The 17,724-nt window shown below is 54.9% G+C and overlaps 2 protein-coding genes and 1 long non-coding RNA gene across 3 annotated transcripts; 1 reads left to right on the top strand and 2 right to left on the bottom strand.

The window, feature by feature from the left end:
• The first annotated feature begins 9 nt into the window (after positions 1–9).
• Positions 10–6,281, top strand: LOC139074511 (uncharacterized). Its single transcript, XR_011524168.1, has 3 exons — positions 10–189; positions 2,769–2,929; positions 4,779–6,281. It is a non-coding gene; the product is annotated as an uncharacterized lncRNA (long non-coding RNA).
• FAM89B (family with sequence similarity 89 member B) lies at positions 1,864–3,541 on the bottom strand. Its single transcript, XM_008512348.2, has 2 exons — positions 3,096–3,541; positions 1,864–2,689 (listed from the first exon to the last, which is right to left on the bottom strand). The coding sequence occupies exons 1-2, from the start codon at positions 3,393–3,395 to the stop codon at positions 2,411–2,413; spliced, it is 579 nt and encodes a 192-aa protein (XP_008510570.2). The 5' UTR covers positions 3,396–3,541; the 3' UTR covers positions 1,864–2,410.
• Positions 4,210–5,591, bottom strand: ZNRD2 (zinc ribbon domain containing 2). The gene is made up of 4 exons (XM_008507152.2): positions 5,456–5,591; positions 5,208–5,359; positions 4,991–5,075; positions 4,210–4,588 (listed from the first exon to the last, which is right to left on the bottom strand). The coding sequence occupies exons 1-4, from the start codon at positions 5,472–5,474 to the stop codon at positions 4,245–4,247; spliced, it is 600 nt and encodes a 199-aa protein (XP_008505374.2). The 5' UTR covers positions 5,475–5,591; the 3' UTR covers positions 4,210–4,244.
• Positions 6,282–17,724: the final 11,443 nt, after the last annotated feature.

Below are 17,724 nucleotides of genomic sequence, written 5' to 3'. Positions count from 1 at the left end.
CGTGGGGGCGGGGCGGCCCGGCTTCCGGGGCCTCGCGCGGCGACCGCGGTGGGGGGGACGAGGGGCACGAGGGGGGACGCGGGGACCGCAGCGCCTGCTCGATGCGCGCCGAGGCGTGTGGACGCGCGGCCCTGGAGAGGGCACCCGGCAACTTGGTGCCGCCTCCCTTCCTGCCCGCAGCCCTGGGAGGTAGGTATTCGTGGCCCCATTTCACAGGCTGGGGAAACAGAGACTCAGAAAGGGGAAGAGACTTGCTCAGGGTCACACTTCGAATCTGGGCCAGAGCCAACTGTCCTCAACACTGGGGTGGCTGTCGAACTCCTGCTGCCACCCATGTCTTAACCAAAGCAGAAAGGCACAGGGTCAGGGGCCAAGCTGGGTGGCCCTACCTGTGGGCAGCATCCATTCGCTGGTCCGGGAACCTGACTCCTCAACTGTCAAGTGGGAAGATGGTTCCAACATCCCACAAGGAGCTCCTTCTAAGTGTGTGACCTTGGGCAGAGCGCTAACACTCTGAGCCTCAGTTTCTGCCTCTGTTAAATAGGGATAATTATAGTTCCAGCTTTTACAGAGTCCTTGAGTGGCTGAAACCTTGGAAAGCATTTAGTAGGGAGCCTGGCTGATTTTGCTAGGTCTCATTAAATGGAATCCGTTATCATGGACAGGAAAGTGTGTGTGTGTTTACTCTCCTTCCCCTGAGATGCCTGTCACAGGCGTTAGCCGCTCTGTTCACACCTAGATTAGAGCCCTTATCGCCTCCCCACCGCCTTGTGGGGTAATGAGCCGCTGTGGGTGTCAGGGCGGGAGTTAGAGAACTGCCCTGGGGCCAGAAGTGGGCCGGGCTCCTCCCCCGGTGCCAGCGCTCTGCAGGGTTTGTGAATGGACGGAAGCCTGGTGCTTGGTAAACACTAGGTTTGAACAGGACATCTGATCTGCCAGGAGTGCCAGCTGAGTTGTCTCCGGGAGGCAAGTGACTATGCAGCAGAACTCGGGGAGGAGAGGCCTGTGAGCCTAAGTGTGCAATTTCGAGGTCCGCTCTTCCTCTCAGGAAGTTATGGGGGTGTTGTGTGTGTGGTCTGAGCCCCCACTGTCCCCAAAGGTGCAAGCTTCTTTCAGCGCACGTCACACTGGCTTTGGCTCCCAGTCGCAGAGGTGTGGTCCTCCATGTCCTCTGTAAGAGAAAGCCTTTTATCTACAACCCTAAAGGTCCCAAGTACTGTAGGGGGAGCCAGGCGGTCTGTCTGGGACCCCAATCACCTCTCAGCGCCCCTGGGATCTCCTGCACCAAATCTGGGGCCCTTCCCCCATCTCCTCTCCAGGGCTTGTCTGGCCTCTGGGGAGGCCTGGGGCACCGCGACGTCATCCCCTTCTGCCTCTGCAGCTCTTTCCTCCCACCCATAGGGCACTCACTAGCTTCCAGGCCTTCTTGGAGGCGCCTTCCCCTCTCCCTCTCCTGCCGAGGGGCCCCTCGGCCCGCCGGCCAGGGCCCACCCATTTCCTGTGCCGCCCCAACTCCGCCTCCACTCGGGGTGGAAAGTTTCTCTCCTCAAGATGGGCGGCTCCTTCTCCTTCCTTCCCGGCCGGCCAGGAAAGCCCAAAGCGAGTGGGGAGGGGAGTTGGGCTCCCAGGCCTCCGGCAAGAGAGGGGAAGTGACTCGCCCACAGTCACACAACCGCGGGACCAGGCTTAGCCAGCTGGGAACGGTGGGCACCCCCGCCCGGGGAGGGAGGCTTTGCACCGTGCCACCGCCACGCTTCGCTTCCAGTCGGGGTCTCGGGCGCCACCTGCCGGCGGAGCGCGGGGCGGCACTTGCCAGAAACTCCGCGGTCTTCTCACCCCAGAGCCAGGCAGTCAGAACACAAGAACGCTGAGAGAGTATTTATTTATCTATGCGCCCAGGAGGCTGGCCCCTAAACTTAAATATCCAGCACGGAGCCTTGGCCCTCCCGGCCGTGGGTGGGTGCAGGAATGGGTTCTGGAGCCCTTGTCCAGGGCAGTGGAACCCAGGGACCAAAGGTGGGATGCCCCTGAGCCAGCAGCTGCCAACAGCAGCAAAAGGTGAAAAGGAGGTGGGAGCCAGGCACTCCTCCTAATGCAGAGGCGCCAAGGGGAGCGCAAGATGCTTTGGGCCCCACCGCCAGACTGAGGGGTGGCCAAGCTGGGGTGCACACATGTGGGAGAAGTGGAGGTCCAGTGCCGGGGGCAGAGCCTGTAGCCAGGTGCCCGCCCCAGTGCCAGCTAACCCAAGACGGGGGAGAGGGGTCGGCAGTTTTGCCTCTGAGGGGCCCAAGCCTTGCGCTCCTTGAGGTGAGCTGGTATGGGGAAAGCAGGCACTATAGTCTGAATCCTTGCTGAGGGGTGAGTTTCTGAGCCTTTTGCACGGGTGCATGACCCTCGCTCCCCCAGCTCTTCAGAGGCTGATGTGGAAGGCGTCCTGCAGCCACTGGTCACGGGCATTGTGCGTCTGGGGCACAGTGAGGGGTGGCGGGTCCGGGGGCAGGCTGGCATCAGGAGGCTCGTCGTCATCAGACAGGCCAGCATCAGGTGGGTAGGAGCTGTCCGAGTGCAGGGAGGATGACAGGTCCTGGCACAGGCTCAGGTCTTGGCACAGGTGCTTGTAGTCCTGGATCGACTCGTACAGGCCCCACAGCTGGCAGAGCAGGGACATGTCCAGCTGCCGCAGCCCCACCTGCAAAAGACTGAGGGTGGGCTGGGGTTGGGGTCCAGGCCACCCTCAGCCCAAGCCAATCTTCCTGTACCTTCCCCAGAACAAGTTTTTGTGGACATCAGATGCCACTTGCAAGCTACGAATCTTTAGACAAGTCACCGACCCTCATCTGTAAAATGGGGACAACATTCATCTAACAGGATGGAATAAAATAACACAAGCAAAGCATTTAAAACTGCACGGCAACTTTCGCTATAAACGGTAACTATAATTACTGTCACCACATCCCGTCTGACCCCACGGGCTTCTGCAGGTCCTGAGACCCAGGCCGCATACCTGGTTCCCCGCCTCTGCGCTCTGCCCCGCGCCAGGATCTTCTGCCCGGCGGCAGCCCCCAGCCCAGCTGGCCCGGGACCCAACTACTCACCATCTCCTTGCGCAGCGCCGCTAGTGCCGAGTCCAGGTTGACAGGGCGACGCGGGCCGGAGGGGCCGGCGGCGGGTCCCGCGCAGGCGGCGCCGGCGGCGGAGCGGGGCCCGTCCGGGACGCGGGCGGCGCGGCTCAGCTCATCGTGGATGCGGCTGCGCTGGCTGTAGACGCGCTCCAGCTCCCGCCACGAGCCTCCGCTCGCGTTCAGAAGACCGCTGAGGCCGCGCGGTAGCGGCGGGAGCCCAGCCAGGGCGCAGCCCGCGCCGCCCGGCGCCTCGACCGAGGGCAGCCCATTCATGGCCGGGCCGCCGCGGACGGCGATGCCGCCGCCCTCCCTCCAAAGCTCCGCCGGGGCCGCCGACCGCAGGCCCCGCACCCCGGGCCCCGCCGGCCGAGCCCAGCCGCCGCCCGCAGGCCGCGCTTTGTTCCTTCCCCGACTCCTCCGACTCCGCCCCTGCCCCACCCCCTCCGGGCGGGCGGGGCCTCTCTTAAAAGGGCAACGGCTGCGGCACCGACCGAAGGGGAGACGGAAAAGGGGAGGAGGAAAGAAGCCAAAAGCGGCAGGCCCGGTTCCTTCACGACTCTTTTTGCCCCCCCCCCCGCCCCCGAACACTGTGTTAAATTATTCTGCCCAGTTATAACTCCCAAGGAAAAGGATCTAAAAGTGGTGGTCAAGAGACTGGGTTAAGTCCACACTTGGTCACTACCGTGCAATCTGATGCCCTGTCAGTGTCTGAGTACCTGGCCTGGGCAGGAGGGTATCAGGATGCTCAGGCGAAGGAGGAGAAGCTACCAGGAGACTGGAGCCCCAAATCTCACTCAGGGGTGGGGATGAGCACAGCATGGCGGAGAAGCCTGCAGGGGTCCTGCAGAGGTCCATCCCTCCCTTCGAGGACGCTGTGGCCTCCTCCTCAGAAAAAAACTATCACATAGCCCTCTCCGTCCCCCCTCAACCTCTGAGTGGGGAAACTGAGCAGAAACAAGCCCAACTCATCTCTCAAGGCATCAAGGAGAGCAGACAGTGGTAGGGGGAGAGGCCAAAAGCAAGAAAAAGGCGAGGTGGCATGCACGCTCAGAACCAAGAAAAGAACAAACCACACAAGAGGAACAGCTGTTTTTCTGGAGGGTTTTTCTCAGCAGGGGATTCTTAGTGTTGCAGCTGCCGCAGGCTGTGCAGAGCCTCAGCACATGCCCGGATAAGGCTGCACAGCTGGATGCTGGTCTCCAGGGAGGTGCTAGAGCCCAGCTCCGTCGAGGCCCAGGTCAGCTTCTGCAGGAGGGCCTCCTGGGTGCAGGCCACGACAGCTGCATTTGGAGGCACAGCAGCAGAGGGTGGCCCCTGAGCTGCCTTGAGCCCTGCTGCAGCTCCCTCACAGTGCTCGGGCCGGGGTACTGGGGGCTGAGGGGCAGGCCGAGAGCCCAAGGGGAGCTCCGAGGCAGAGGCGAGCTGGTGCTCCCGAGCTTGGGAGAGGGCAGCCTGGGCATTCAGAGCTAAAAGAGGAGAAAGTGGGTGGAATGGTCAGGATGCCCAGCCAGCCTCAGTCCTGAGCCACCTCCTTACTCTTTCCTGCTCTGCTCTCTCTGTGCTTGAGATGTTTTCCTTGCCCCTCTATAAAGTAGCTCATCCATTTTCTTCTTTGTATCAGAGTTACTTATGCCCTTGCTTCATCTCTCCCATCAGGACTATGGCTGATTGAGTTCAGACTCTCCATAGTGTCTGGCACACAAGACGTGCTTGGAGCTGTTACTGAATGAATGGGCCTTTCTAGAGCTGAAAGGGGAACGCACCTTACCTCGGCCCCACCCACAGACTCCACTGTCACCTCCCAGGCCCACTGCTCCCGGGCCTCTAACTCCACGCTTCTGCCCAACCAAGCACACTCATCCTCTCACCCGGATTATCTTTATCCACGTCTGAGTCGAGCTCCTGACAAGCCACGCAATAGATTTTCCGCTGTTTGTCTTGGAGGAGGATCGTCTAGAGAACAGAAAGCACAGGGGACAGGGGTGAGACGCTGGGCAATGGGGTCCAGAAGGGAGAGTCGGGGAAGGGCCGTGCGGCCTAGTCCGCGGCCCCATGCCCGATCCCACGGCCCGAGTCTCTGCTCACCCCGCAGTCCGCGCACGTCTCCCCCAGCATGCGGTAACCACGCAGCAGGTAGTCGCCCATGAGTCGGGAGATGCGATCCTGCCGCTCCCGTCGCGCCTGCAGCACCTTCGTCTCCGCTTCGGTCGGAGGCTCCCAGGAGAAATCGTCGGCTTCTGGGGGAAGAGAGGCACAAGGGACCGGGGGGTCTCGCCTGAGCACGCTGCCTCCCGTACCCCACAGCCACAGGCCCTGGCAACCCAAGTCCTCACCAGCGCCGTTTAGGGCCATGTTGCCGTTGTCGCCGCTAGGCTCGCCGGAGGTGACGCTCAAGCGGCGCGCCTTCCGCCGGCCCCGCCCCCTCCTCGTTGGGCGGAGGCTGAGGGCGGAAATGACGCTCGCTGTGCTCCTCCGAAGTCGCGCTGCCCAGAGTGGGGCGTGTCTGCTGCCGACTTGGCCCCGCCCCGTTGGCGCGCCCCTCCCCGGGAGCCCAGCCGGCAAAACTTTCGACTGGCCAGGCCTCGGGAGGGGCGTCTCCGTGGTAACGCCGCTCAGGTCGCAGGACCCGGAAGTGGCTGCGCAGGATCGCCCTTCCTGCCCGCCGCGGGTGGTGGGGAGCCCCTGGCTTGAGAAATCCCTGCTGGCCTTGGCCTCCCTTGGGGGTTCCCTTTCCGCACACACCGGACTGGGGGCCCGCAGGGCCGTGGCGCTCTCACAACAACAACAGCACCCGTGATAGTGACAAACGGCCCCTTGCCCGCGTGCGGCCTCCTCAGGCCCCAGTGCTTCTCGCTTCAACCGAGGCAGGCCAGGCGGGGATCGTCTTCGCTTCACCTTTCATCCTATTTCAAGACTCCTCCCCTTCAGCCGGTTCTGTGTCCCAGTCTGCCCACCCTCTACCCCCAGGGCCTGGGACTGATGCCACCAGCGAAAAGCCTGCTGACCGGAAAAGCGCTGTGCTGGGCATGCGCAGTTCCGGTCCTGGCTGCAGCTGAGGGATGTCTGCTGGAGGGTGGTGATGAGAGCTTATTACAAATACTTGTGACTGTTATGTTCTCCTTGAGTGGGTTGCTATTAAAGTTACCAGTGCTCCCTGAACATTGACCTTGGTGATTTTTTTTCTCTCTCTCTTTTTTTTTTTTAAGATTTTATTTTTTTCCTTTTTCTCCCCAAAGCCCCCTGGTACATAGTTGTATATTCTTCTTTGTGGGTCCTTCTAGTTGTGGCATGTGGGACGCTGCCTCAGCGTGGTTTGATGAGCAGTGCCATGTCCGCGCCCAGGATTCGAACCAACGAAACACTGGGCCGCCTGCAGCAGAGCGCACGAACTTAACCACTCAGCCACGGGGCCAGCCCCAGGTGATTTTTTTTTTCTTCTGTGTTCTTTTTCCATACACATCCTCTGTTTTGAGATTTGGAGAAGCCAGATGGGGCAGGCAGCAGTCCCCGGACGTGCAGCCTGTGCCTCAAGGCTGTACACCACGGCAGTGGAGAAGGAGCTGGGACTTAGACCCTCCTAATCTCAGCGGCAACCTTCTTGTTTGACCGGACAGCACACGCTTTCTCCGTCTTACCTGAAGATTGAGTGCCATCCCCCTAGCCCCATCTTCCTCCTACATAGACTCCCCGGGACTGCCATTTTCTGACCCTTGCTGCCTCCTGCTTACCTGGGGAGCCCTATTCCCCTCTTCCCTCTCTCCATCGACCAGCAGACTCTCGGGCAGTAGTGTACCTGACGCAGGGCCTGATCCCAGGTCAGTTCTGCCAAGCTGGCTAGAGGGACTCTTGGACTCTAGTCTGTATGCAAAGACCCTCCAGGTCCTTACCATCTTTGGCTCTGAGCTTGAATTCCTCAATGCGCCCTTCTGTGTGGTCATCATCATGGCCAATATCCAATGTCCATCATGGCCTATTCTGCCTGGTACCAAGACCCTTACTCATCCTCCCACTTAATCCCCTTGCATTTACTCCTCGTGACCTAATGGGGTAGGTACTACTGTTATCCCCATTTTACAGAGCAGGAGACTGAGTAATTCTTTTAAAATATAAATCAGATCATGTCACTCTTTTGCTTAAAACCCTCTGGCATCTCCCCATCACATTTAGACAAAAATCCGAACTCTTTACGATGGTCTCCAAGGTCCTACAAATGGGCCTCTGGCCCCCCTCGTCTCTTCCCACTCTCCCTGCATTCCTCCTCTCCCACTCCTCAAGGGGAGTCCCATCATCTTTGTCCCCTCAGGGCCGCTCCCTGCCTCAAGTTCCACAGGCAGGTGGACAAGGCACAGGCCTGGAATCAGGCAGGCCTGGTTTTGATCCTGAATCTGCTGTTTACTGGCTGTGTCACCTGGAGTAATTTACTTGACCTTTCTGGACTTCAACTCCTCATCTGTAAACAGGGCTGGTTATACCGACTCGGAGGGGTTGCTGTGAGAATTTATTGAGATGTGAGGGGAGAGGTGATAGCAGCTAGTTCTCTCCCAGTCTCTCGCATTTCTGCAGGTCTAGTCAGCAGAGGCACCATCTTTGTTCTGGGCTGTCTTTTCCCAGATCTTTGTATAGTGGACAGCCTTGGACAACAGAGATGGTGGCTCCCTCTAGAGCAAAGGGCAGGCAAAGTTACTGCCCACTACACAATATTTGGGTGCCCTAAGCTCAGAGTCCCTCTCCTGTAACACAACGTACCATGTGCGTAGACATCTGTGTGAGTCCATCTGCACTGCCATCATGAGACTTGAGGGTAAGGGGAAGTGATACAAATACGCTCACATTCCTAATGCTTGTTGTGCTGCAGTAGTCCTTTGTCTTTGATCCAGAAGTCTCAGGTCTTCTGCCAGCATCCATGAACTTGTGTCACTCTAACTTATTTGTTTGAAAATAGGGTAAAATCAAAGACCTTTCACAGTTCTTGATCGTTTTGGCCATGAGGGTGGGATGCTGACAGAAACACGGTTTTCTGTAAGAGGAAGGATGAGGACCTCATGGGCTGATTAACAGGTTTTGAGGAAAGACCAAGGGAATCGCAGCACATATGTTGACCCAATTGTATAGTCAACCAAACAATAAAGGTTCTTCAGTTTCATTTCTTGTTCATGAGAAGGAATTAGTGAGGGAGTTGCAGGTCGAGTACCAGGAAGTTGGCTTTGAAGCAAAGTCAGTTACCAGGCATCGCCCTGGTAGTTGCTAATCTCCTCTGGGTGCGGTTGGGGAGAGGTGGGGTAGCTCCTCACCAACCAGTGGTCGGCCTCAGGTCTGCGTCATTGTAACAACCAGTACTAAGACTCATCCTGGGAGTTCAGAAGTTTCCACCCCCCTTCAGACAGCACTTACAGACACAAACATACACTAAACATGAATGGATGGAAATTCACTACTGCTATGGACAAAACCCAGATGAATCATTAGACCTTAGGTTGGCTCACTTGGGAGATGAGGGGCAGGGCATGTGATGCTTGGTAAGGAAGACTGGCAAGAGCCAGACCATCGTACAGCTCAGCCCCTCCTACAGTCTATCACGCCAACCTTGTATCCATTCCAAGATGACAGTAAAAGGTCTCAGGGTTTTTTTTTTTTCCACTGGGTCCTGTCTGCTACAAGGGAGCTTCATCCCTCTTAGGGAGATTTCCTTGAGACAGACAAACTTCCATAGGAAAACACAGATGAGGCATTGATTATTCTTTGGGCTCTTATTGTCTTAGTTTAGGTTTATGATGCTGATAAATGTGACCCAGAAAACCCTAGATAAATTCTTGTGATCAGCTCCACTGCCCTGGAAGACTCTCCTAGCCTTTATATTAAAACAAGGCAAAAACAAGAGATGTTATTATGACAATAGGACAGAAATACCCTCTATCAAGGTGGTCTCCTTAAAAAAGAAAAGTCACAGCTGTGCAAGTCAAGCCTGAGTCCTGACGGACATCTATAGAATACTCCACCCAAAGACAGCAGAATTCATATTATTCTCAAGAATACATGGAAAACTCTCAAGGAAAGACCATATGTTAGGCCATAAAACAGGTCTCAGCAAATTTAAAAGGGTTGAAATCATACTGTGTTCTCAGATCACAATGGGATGAAATTAGGAATCAATAACAGAAGGAAATGAGGAATTCACAAGTATGTGGAAGTTAAACAACATACTCCTCACTAACTAATGGGTCATAGAAGAATCACAAAAGAAATTAGAAAATTATTTGAGATTAATGAAAATGAAAACACAACATACCAAAACTTATGAGATGCAGCCAAAGCAGTGCTTAGAGGGAAATTTATAGTTGTAAATTCTTGTAATGAAAAAGGTCTCAAATCAATAACCTAAGCTTCCATCTTAAGGAGTTAGGAAAAGAAGAGCAAACTAAACCCAAATCAAGCAGAAAGAAGGCTCTAGTAAAGATGAGAGAATATCAACTAACTTACAAGTTAGTTCTTTGAAAAGATCAACAAAATGGACAAACCTTTAGCTAGACTGATCAACTCAAGTCCTTGTCAGCAAAAGAGTGTGAACCTTGCATCTCCAGCAGGAAAGCAACGTGGCTATGGTTGCTGAGTCAAGTAATCCCCAAATGTGAGATAGACAATATCAGTAATAGAAATTGTCTCCTGCTCAGTAGAGGGCTTTGGATGGCAATGTTTTCAGCTAACTGTGGAAACAAATCACAGCTGATCAACCATCTAGATCACTTATGTAGGTACCCATGCTAAGGGCCCATTCTCTGATGAGGCTGACAGGAATCAAGGTGTTGATCGAGGCTGTACTTCCCAGATTGTCTCCCTTTCTGCCTGGATCCATCATCATACCATACATGGCAACATGTCCACCATCATGGAGTGGGCACAAAGTAAAGGACTCTATGCTTCTGATGCAGAGGTTACCATTCCATGCTAGACTTGTGATTCCTGCCAAAAGTTCACCTGTTTGCCCTGCAAAGAGGGAAGCCACAGTGTATGTGGCATTGCGACTGAATGCACAGGACCTTTGACTTCTTGGGGCTATCAGTGGTGCCTCACACTTTTTCAGGTTGAAGTGGAACTGTTTCAGTCCAATCAGCCAACTCTGGCCATACCATTGTGGTTCTTGAGACTAATCTGTGTCATGTTTTTGGCTTTCTGGACCGCTTGAAGCCTAATGATGGTGCACCTTTTATCCCCAAAGCTACTCAACATCGGGCTGATGGCCTAGCTATTTGGCGGTCCTTCCATACTCCCCATCATCCACAGTCATATGGTACTGTTGAGCATTGAAATAGCCTCCTCAAAAATCAACTCAAAAACATTTCTGGCTCTCCCTCCTGGTCCATACACCTCAGTATGGAAGTTCAATCATGAATGTGGCTGTCCTCAGGATGGAGCCACATCCTCTTGGCCATGTCCTTCATAATGATCAAGATGAGAGGGGTGAGACCAGTTTTGAAAATTCAGGATTCCATGCTCACCATTCCTGAACATAATGCTTCTTTCTTTCCCCTCACAGCAGCCCCAGCCAGACTGGTTGGTGCAATTCCCAGGTGGCAGCCCAGTCAAAGAGGGGCCTAGGAGACTCAAAGTGAATTATAGTTCAACCACATGGATTCTGTTGTTGGACTGATGTGGTCCTGGATCATGAGAATGACTAGAGCACTCAGTGTGTACACCCCTCTCTTTGAGTCCCCCAACAGTGGGCCAAATGTGGAGTGGGGACATAATGAGTCTCTGTAAGTTTTATAAAAACGTCCTGGGGCTGGTCCGGTAGTGTAATGATTAAGTTCACGTGTTCCGCTTCAGCGGCCCTGGGACTTGCAGGTTCAGATCCCAGGTGCGGACCTATACACCACTCATCAAGCCATGCTGTGGCAGCGTCCCACATACAAAATAGAGGAAGATTGGCACAGATGTTAGCTCCGGGACAATCTTCCTCACACACACACACAAAATGTCCTGTCCTTCTTGTACCTGACACTTCCGGATGAAAGGTGTGAGTGGCGGATGATTGGAAAAATGGTGACGTTCTAGTTATTGGACTAGAACACATCAATTTTTCCGACAGTAGAGGGAGAACAACCTTGGCACCTGGGGAGGGAACATGTCAGGCCTGGGAGACATGGTAGAAGGAGAGACATTAATGATCATCTCTTTCCAAACCACCTGGAGCCTTCCTCACTGAGAAAAACATGCTGGCCCAACTCTCCCAAACTATGGCAAGTGATTTAAATTTAACTGATGGCAGGGTCTGCCATGCTCCACTAGACAGTTCTGACCTTGATTTGGTTGGCGTTCAGCTTAACCTTACGAAGAGACTAGAAGCAACGAGGGGTAGCCTCAGCTCCTGTACCTCCACATAAAACCCTGTCAACGCCAACACCTCGGATATCTTCCCCATCCCCAATCCTGTAGCCATGATCACTCAGTCATTTGACGGGGTGGATGAATGCCATCTGGCTGGTGGCATGGACAAATGGGACAGATTGGACTGACTGTCCTTATTCAGTTCCTCCAAAAACAAGGACTAAACTCAATCATTTGAATTGGACTGGGAGCCCTAAGGCCTACCAGCCTGCAGGGAGGCCACGTTGGAGGCACCGTCAACCTGGGCTCCCCTAACCGATGTAGGTCTCACTCAGGGGGCACCATGTTTCTTCCCAGAAGCACCACATGCATCCTTGAGATGGCACGACTTATGTGGAAGTCACACATTAACTTGCCTTTCTCCTGAAAACAGGGTGACTTGTAATTTATCCCTGACTTTAGCCAAAGTGATCAACGACACCACGTTGGCCTGGAAGGCATTCAGGATGGCCTCAATTCACTGACCAAGGTTGCCATGGCTGATAGAATTTTCCTGGACTTCTTCCTTGCAGGCCAAGGCAGAATCTGTGCAATTGTTCATATATCCTCCTGTACCTGGATTAATGCCTCAGGCCAGTGGAAAGGTGGATACAGAGACCTAAGGAGCAAGCTACCTGGCTTTCTAAGGTGGGTCTAGGGGCATGGTTGAGGTCAGTACTACAAGTTGGTCTCATCCTGCTGCTTGGAGCCCTGGTGATAGTAGCGTTAACTAAATGCTGGGTGTGACAGATTGAAGAGATTTGTCCTAGCGTCTGTTGATCAGATTTGCCAACAGAGTGGTGAACTCGTGGGAAAACTTTCCAAAAGCCAAGCCAGCAGAAATGAGGGGTAGATATTATTGTAAGACAATTATCCAGGGGTCTCTTGACTTTCTGCATGCTTTTCAAGCAAGGCACCGACTGCCTTTGTCCTGGACTCTCTTCTCAAGGTTGTGGTACAGTGAACAGCCAGAGAAGATGGAGACAGTGTCTCCCTCCAAAGCAAAGGGCAGCATGCTTACTGGCCATTGGAAAAGATTTGGGTTCCCTACGTTTAGGGTCCTCTTCCATACTGCAATCCACTGTGTGCAGGCATCTATCTGAACCCCTTGGTGCCACCCCCATGGGACTTGGGGACAAGGGAACTGACATCAATATGCTGATGCTCATGCTGTTTACTGTGCCATGAGTAATAAAGTCCTTTGTCTCTGACCCGAGAATCTCCTGTCTTCTCCCAGCATGCACGAACTTGTGGCTGGCTCACTTGTTAGTTTGCAAGTAGGGAAAAATCTCAGACCTGTCCCTGACAAGGGGTGGGCACACAGAAGGTTCCAGAAGTGCTGGTGGTAAAGCCCGTTTACAGCAGTCACGGTGGGCAGACTAGCTGTTGGGAAGCAGTGGGTTGGGCCTCTTTCAGACCCTTGCCTACCATCATGTGAGCCAGCCCAACATCTGTCCCTATCTGTGGCAAGGTCGACACGACAGCAGTCAGGCCATTCCCAAGTGACAGCAAACACCATGGCAGCATATTCACACACAGCTCAGTTACAGGCGCCCCTTGACTGCCTCAGTTTGTGGGCCAGGTTCACAGGGCCTGCCAACAAGTGGCCTATGCCGTGTAGCCGTGGCTCTGAAAATCATAACTTATGTTATTGTATTTTCACACGAACAGGCACCCAAAGGGGTCAGCTTTTCTTCCTGTTTTTCACTGCAACGTGAACGGACCTGACATCTCTGTGAAACAGGAAAGGGCTGGATGATACAGTGATAAAAATAATAATACTCAACTTTTTGTGTCTGTTTTCTTTGGGCCAGGCACTGGGCTAAGAGCTTTCCATGACATCTCATTTAATCCTCAGGACAAAGCGTGACTTAGGTCTTATCATCCCCAATTTGCAGGTGCAGAAAGTGAGGCTTGGATAGGTTAAGAGACGGATCCAGGTCACCCTGCTGGTATGCGGCAGGGCTGGGACTCCATCAGGCAGTGCGCATTGAGTCCCATTCTCTCTCCTGTCTTTGAAAGGTGGACAGGAGTGGCAGGACTGACAATCCGCTCTGATTTATCAAGCGTGAAGACAGGTTCATTTCACTTGCCAATCTCATCTCTCAGCGCCTTCATGTGGCGCATCAGAGGGATTCAGTGACAGCCACTTTCAGTAAAGTGTCTTCGAAGAGAGATGCTTCAGGGCAGAATTGTTCCCTCCAGGCCTCCGAAATTTCCAACCCTCATCTTTAGAATCCACCCACTCCCAGAGCCATTTCTTTCTTCAGAGCCTGGAAGCTTCCCAAAGACACTGAGAACTCACAGGGGTGGCGCAGAGCCTGGCGCGCGGTCAGCCTCTCTCAATGGTCGCTCTCCTCCTCCCCCAGGACAGCCTAGGACTTACCTGTGGCCAGGGTCCACGAAGGGCTTCCTAAATGTCACCTGTTTGACTTCCTGTTTAAAAATGAGGAAATGGAGACATTGAGAAGTTGAAGAATTTTCCCAATTCACAGCTGGTACGGGATGCAGCCAGGAAAATCTAATGCCAGAAAACGAGGGCTGTGCTCGCTGCCACCTGAAACACGACTTCCGTTATGCAGGCTGCTGCTGTCCTGTCCAGCCAAGCCCCCAACGAGGCACCCGGAGCCCCGGGTCTGAGTCCTGCCTCTGCCACTGACCGGTTGTATAACCTCGGCCAGGTCCCTTGCTTTCTCTGGGCCTCAAGAATCGCTCTGCACAAAGGGGCCCCCTAACATTCAAGCAGGCTGAACATGCCTAGGCTTGGGTCCTGTGGCTCCTTTTTGTCCCATTCCAGCAAAACCCCTTGTTGCCCTCAGGGCCCCACCCACCTATCCTGAGGACATCTGTGGGAGCCTCTCATCCCTCCCTCCCAGGAGCACTGCGTGGGTTTGGGATCTGGCAGGCTTGAGTTCAATTACTACATCTCACTCACCAGATGACCTGAATCTAATTGTTTCATCTTTCAGAGCCTCAGGGTCACTGGGAGGATGAAATAACGTAACAGGGTAAAGGGCACAGTAAATGGTGGGCGCTCTGTGGTCTTGCTCCATTAGTCAGTCAACAAACTTCAGCATCCTCTGCGCGCCAAAGTCCTGTGCTAGGATCTGGAGACAAGGTTGTGCCTTCTTGGGAGGGCAGGGAGACAAATGATAAGCAGTAAAGAAACCCCTGAAGAAGAACATTTCAGGCTGTGATGAGGGCCAGCAAGAAACAAACAGACGATGTGACCCAGAGGGTCGGGTGGCTGTTTTACAGAAAGATGTACGGAACTTCTGGAGGCAGGGACCCTAGACATAAAGGATTGGCCCCAGGCCAAGGACTGGGTTCAGCACCTCTGGGGCCCAGAGGACCTTGCAGGCCCAGGGAAGCTACTGGAGCTTTTATAAGCTGGGAGGAGCATGGTTGGAATTAGGTTTTAAAAGGTAACGCTGGCACCAGGTGGAGGAGGGACCAGAGCAGGCAGAGCAGCGGTGGGGAGACCTGTTAGGCGGCAGAAATGATCTGGAATGACCACAAAGGTCATGGTCTCCTTGAACTGACAGGAGAACTGACGTCTAGGAGGAACGAGACTGTGCCGGAAGATTCTAGCAAGATGGGGTGGCTGGGTGTGGTGACACAGGAGACGAGGCTAGAAAAGGCGGACAGGCCAAGGATCCCACGTGTGTTGGACTGTCGCGATCTGCCCTGCAGATCCACCCTGCGTGCTTGTCCTCCCTGCTCCGGGCCACGAGGCTGACCTCTGTGCTGCACCCCCAGGCTCCTATGCCCGCAGGCTCCCTTTAGGGTTCCCTTCCCTGGGAGGCCTGGCTGGACAGGAGATGAGGGCAATTTTTATTTCCCCAGCTCCCTCCCCGCAGGCTGCAGGCGGACAGGAGCTGCAGGTGTCTGCCGAAGTCACAGCTCTCGTGGGGCAGCCCTCTCCTGCAGCTCCAGCGTCCCCTCAGCGGGGCTCAGGGCTGCCCTCTGATGCTAGTCCCAGGGCTCCAGCAGCCCTTGGTGGTCCCCGTAGCCCTTCGTAAACAGTGCCTCCATTCTAGTCCCCTCCATCACCCGCACGAGGGTGACCTCTCTTTCCTGCTTGGACCCTGACGAGCTTCAGGAGTCTGCTAATGACAATAAGTAACAGCACTCAGTATGGACCACACACTGGGCGGGGTGCTTGCGTTCATAGCTCTGTGTCACTGAGCCCCCTCAGCAGCCCCTAAAGAAGGGCTGTCATTACCCCCACCCGACTCAGCAGCATTAGACACTGTTGGCCGCACCCTCCTCCCTGAACTCTCTCCTCTTGGCTCTTCCTGCGTCACGCTCCCGGTTTTCCTCTCTGCTCCTTCTGAGTCACTTCTGCCCCTGCCTCCTCCTCCTGACCTGGGAGTGGTAACCTCCCAGGTTCACCCCCAGCCCTCTTCTCTCCCGAGCTGAGCCCATCCTTTCCACGGTCCTAAATGTCCCTGTATGGTGAGGATTCCAAGTCATTGTCTCCAGGCCAGACGTCCTGTCTGAATTCCAGACCCCTGGGCTGAGACATCTCCACTTGGATAACACAAACATTTCAAATTCAGCAGGCCCCAAACAGAGCTCTAGATCCTTCCCCGGGTCTTCCTCTCCTCTGTCATCTTCCTTGGCCACCCAGGGACTCAGGCCAGAAATCTGGGAGCCGTTCACGCCACCTGCCTCTCCGGCACCCTCCCACTTCACCCAGTCTTGGAGTCTACCTTCCAAATACACGTCCACCGCATCCAAGTTATCATCTCTCCTGGGATGACGGCAACAGCACCCCGACACAGCCCCATCACAGGGAGAAGAAAAGCCCGGTTCCTCCCCGGGGCCTCGCACCTTCTGCTGCTCTCTCTCCCTGTTGCTCTGCTGGCCTTCTCTCGGTTCCTACAAGAACGGACTCTTTCCCATCCCTCAGCCCTGCCTGCCCCTTTGTAAACCATCTCTTCATCACAGTCCCCTCAATCCCTCGGGCCTCCTACAGCCTTCCCTCAGCCTGCTGGCTGCGCAGCCTGCTGACTCCTGCTCTTCCTCCAGCTTCCGGCTCAGAAGTCCCCTTGTTAGAGGGGCTTCCTGGACCTCCAGGTCCCGCCACTGCCCTTGTTCCCGGCTCCCAGCTCTTCTCTGCCGCAGCACTGACTTCTGTTGTAGCCACGGACATCTGCGATTTGATTTGTCACATGTCTGTCTCCTCCAGGACAGAAGCTCCAGGAGGCCAGGGATTGGTTCTGTTTGTTAGCAAGAGCATGGCCTAGGGGCCGGCACCATGGCCGAGTGGTTAAGTTCTCGTGCTCCACTTCGGCGGCCCAGGGTTTTGCCGATTTGGATCCTGGGCGTGGACATGGCACCGCTCATCAAGCCATGCTGAAGCGGCGTCCCACATGCCACAACTAGAAGGACCCACAACTAAAAAACATATACAACTACGTACCGGGGGGCTTTGGGGAGAAAAAGGAAAAATAAAATCTTTAAAAAAAAAAAACCCAGCATGGCCTGTGGTAGGTTTCCAGTTTGTTAAATGAAGAGATTCCCCATTTCACAGGTGAGAAAACTGAGTCTTAGAGAGATTAGGACTCCACTGCTGGTTTGTGTGACTGTGCTGTGTTCCAAGGTGAGCCACAGCCTGCTCCTCAGGCGCAGAGGAGCGTGAGGAGAAAATGACTGTAAAATGCTCAGCCCTGCCCTAGGCAGGTGGGAAGCACTCAGTATTATTCCCCACCTCAGTGTGACCCCAGGAAGGGTGGGGCTGCCCCTCACACCCCCACGCTGGATTCCAGCAGCAGGGGGCCCCTGGGGACACGGGATCACCCCGCCCCACCCCTGCAACACCAGGCTATAGGAACAGGGCCCCTGAGCAATTCAGGCCCGGGCTCCACAAAAGGGTCTTCCTCAGTCCCCGCGAAGCCACCCAAATGAACCCACCCTTAAAGTAAAAACCACGAGTTCCTCGCACAGGTGTACTGAAGGCAAGTCCCTACTCCCAGCCCAGGTCAGACTGCCACCCCTCGTGCCCAAGAGGACAGGGTTTGGTGCCACCCTGATTTGGCAGTGTCCTGCTCTGGATGTGCCTGGTCACACCCACCCCCTGCTGAGTTCTGAGTCAGAGACAGAACCCTGGGGTCTCCTGCCAGGCACACCCCCTAGGGCCTGGGCCCCAGGACACTGCAGCCCTCCAGGGCCTCCCTTCTAGACCAGAGCACAGGCCTGGCTCCTCTCCAGCCCTGACCAAACTTAAGGCCCCTCC

Source organism: Equus przewalskii, chromosome 11 (genome assembly GCF_037783145.1).
Source record: "Equus przewalskii isolate Varuska chromosome 11, EquPr2, whole genome shotgun sequence".
Classification (NCBI taxonomy): Eukaryota; Metazoa; Chordata; class Mammalia; order Perissodactyla; family Equidae; genus Equus; species Equus przewalskii.
The sequence above is the reverse complement of the archived record's forward strand: the minus strand, read 5'-3'. Positions and strand labels throughout refer to the sequence as shown.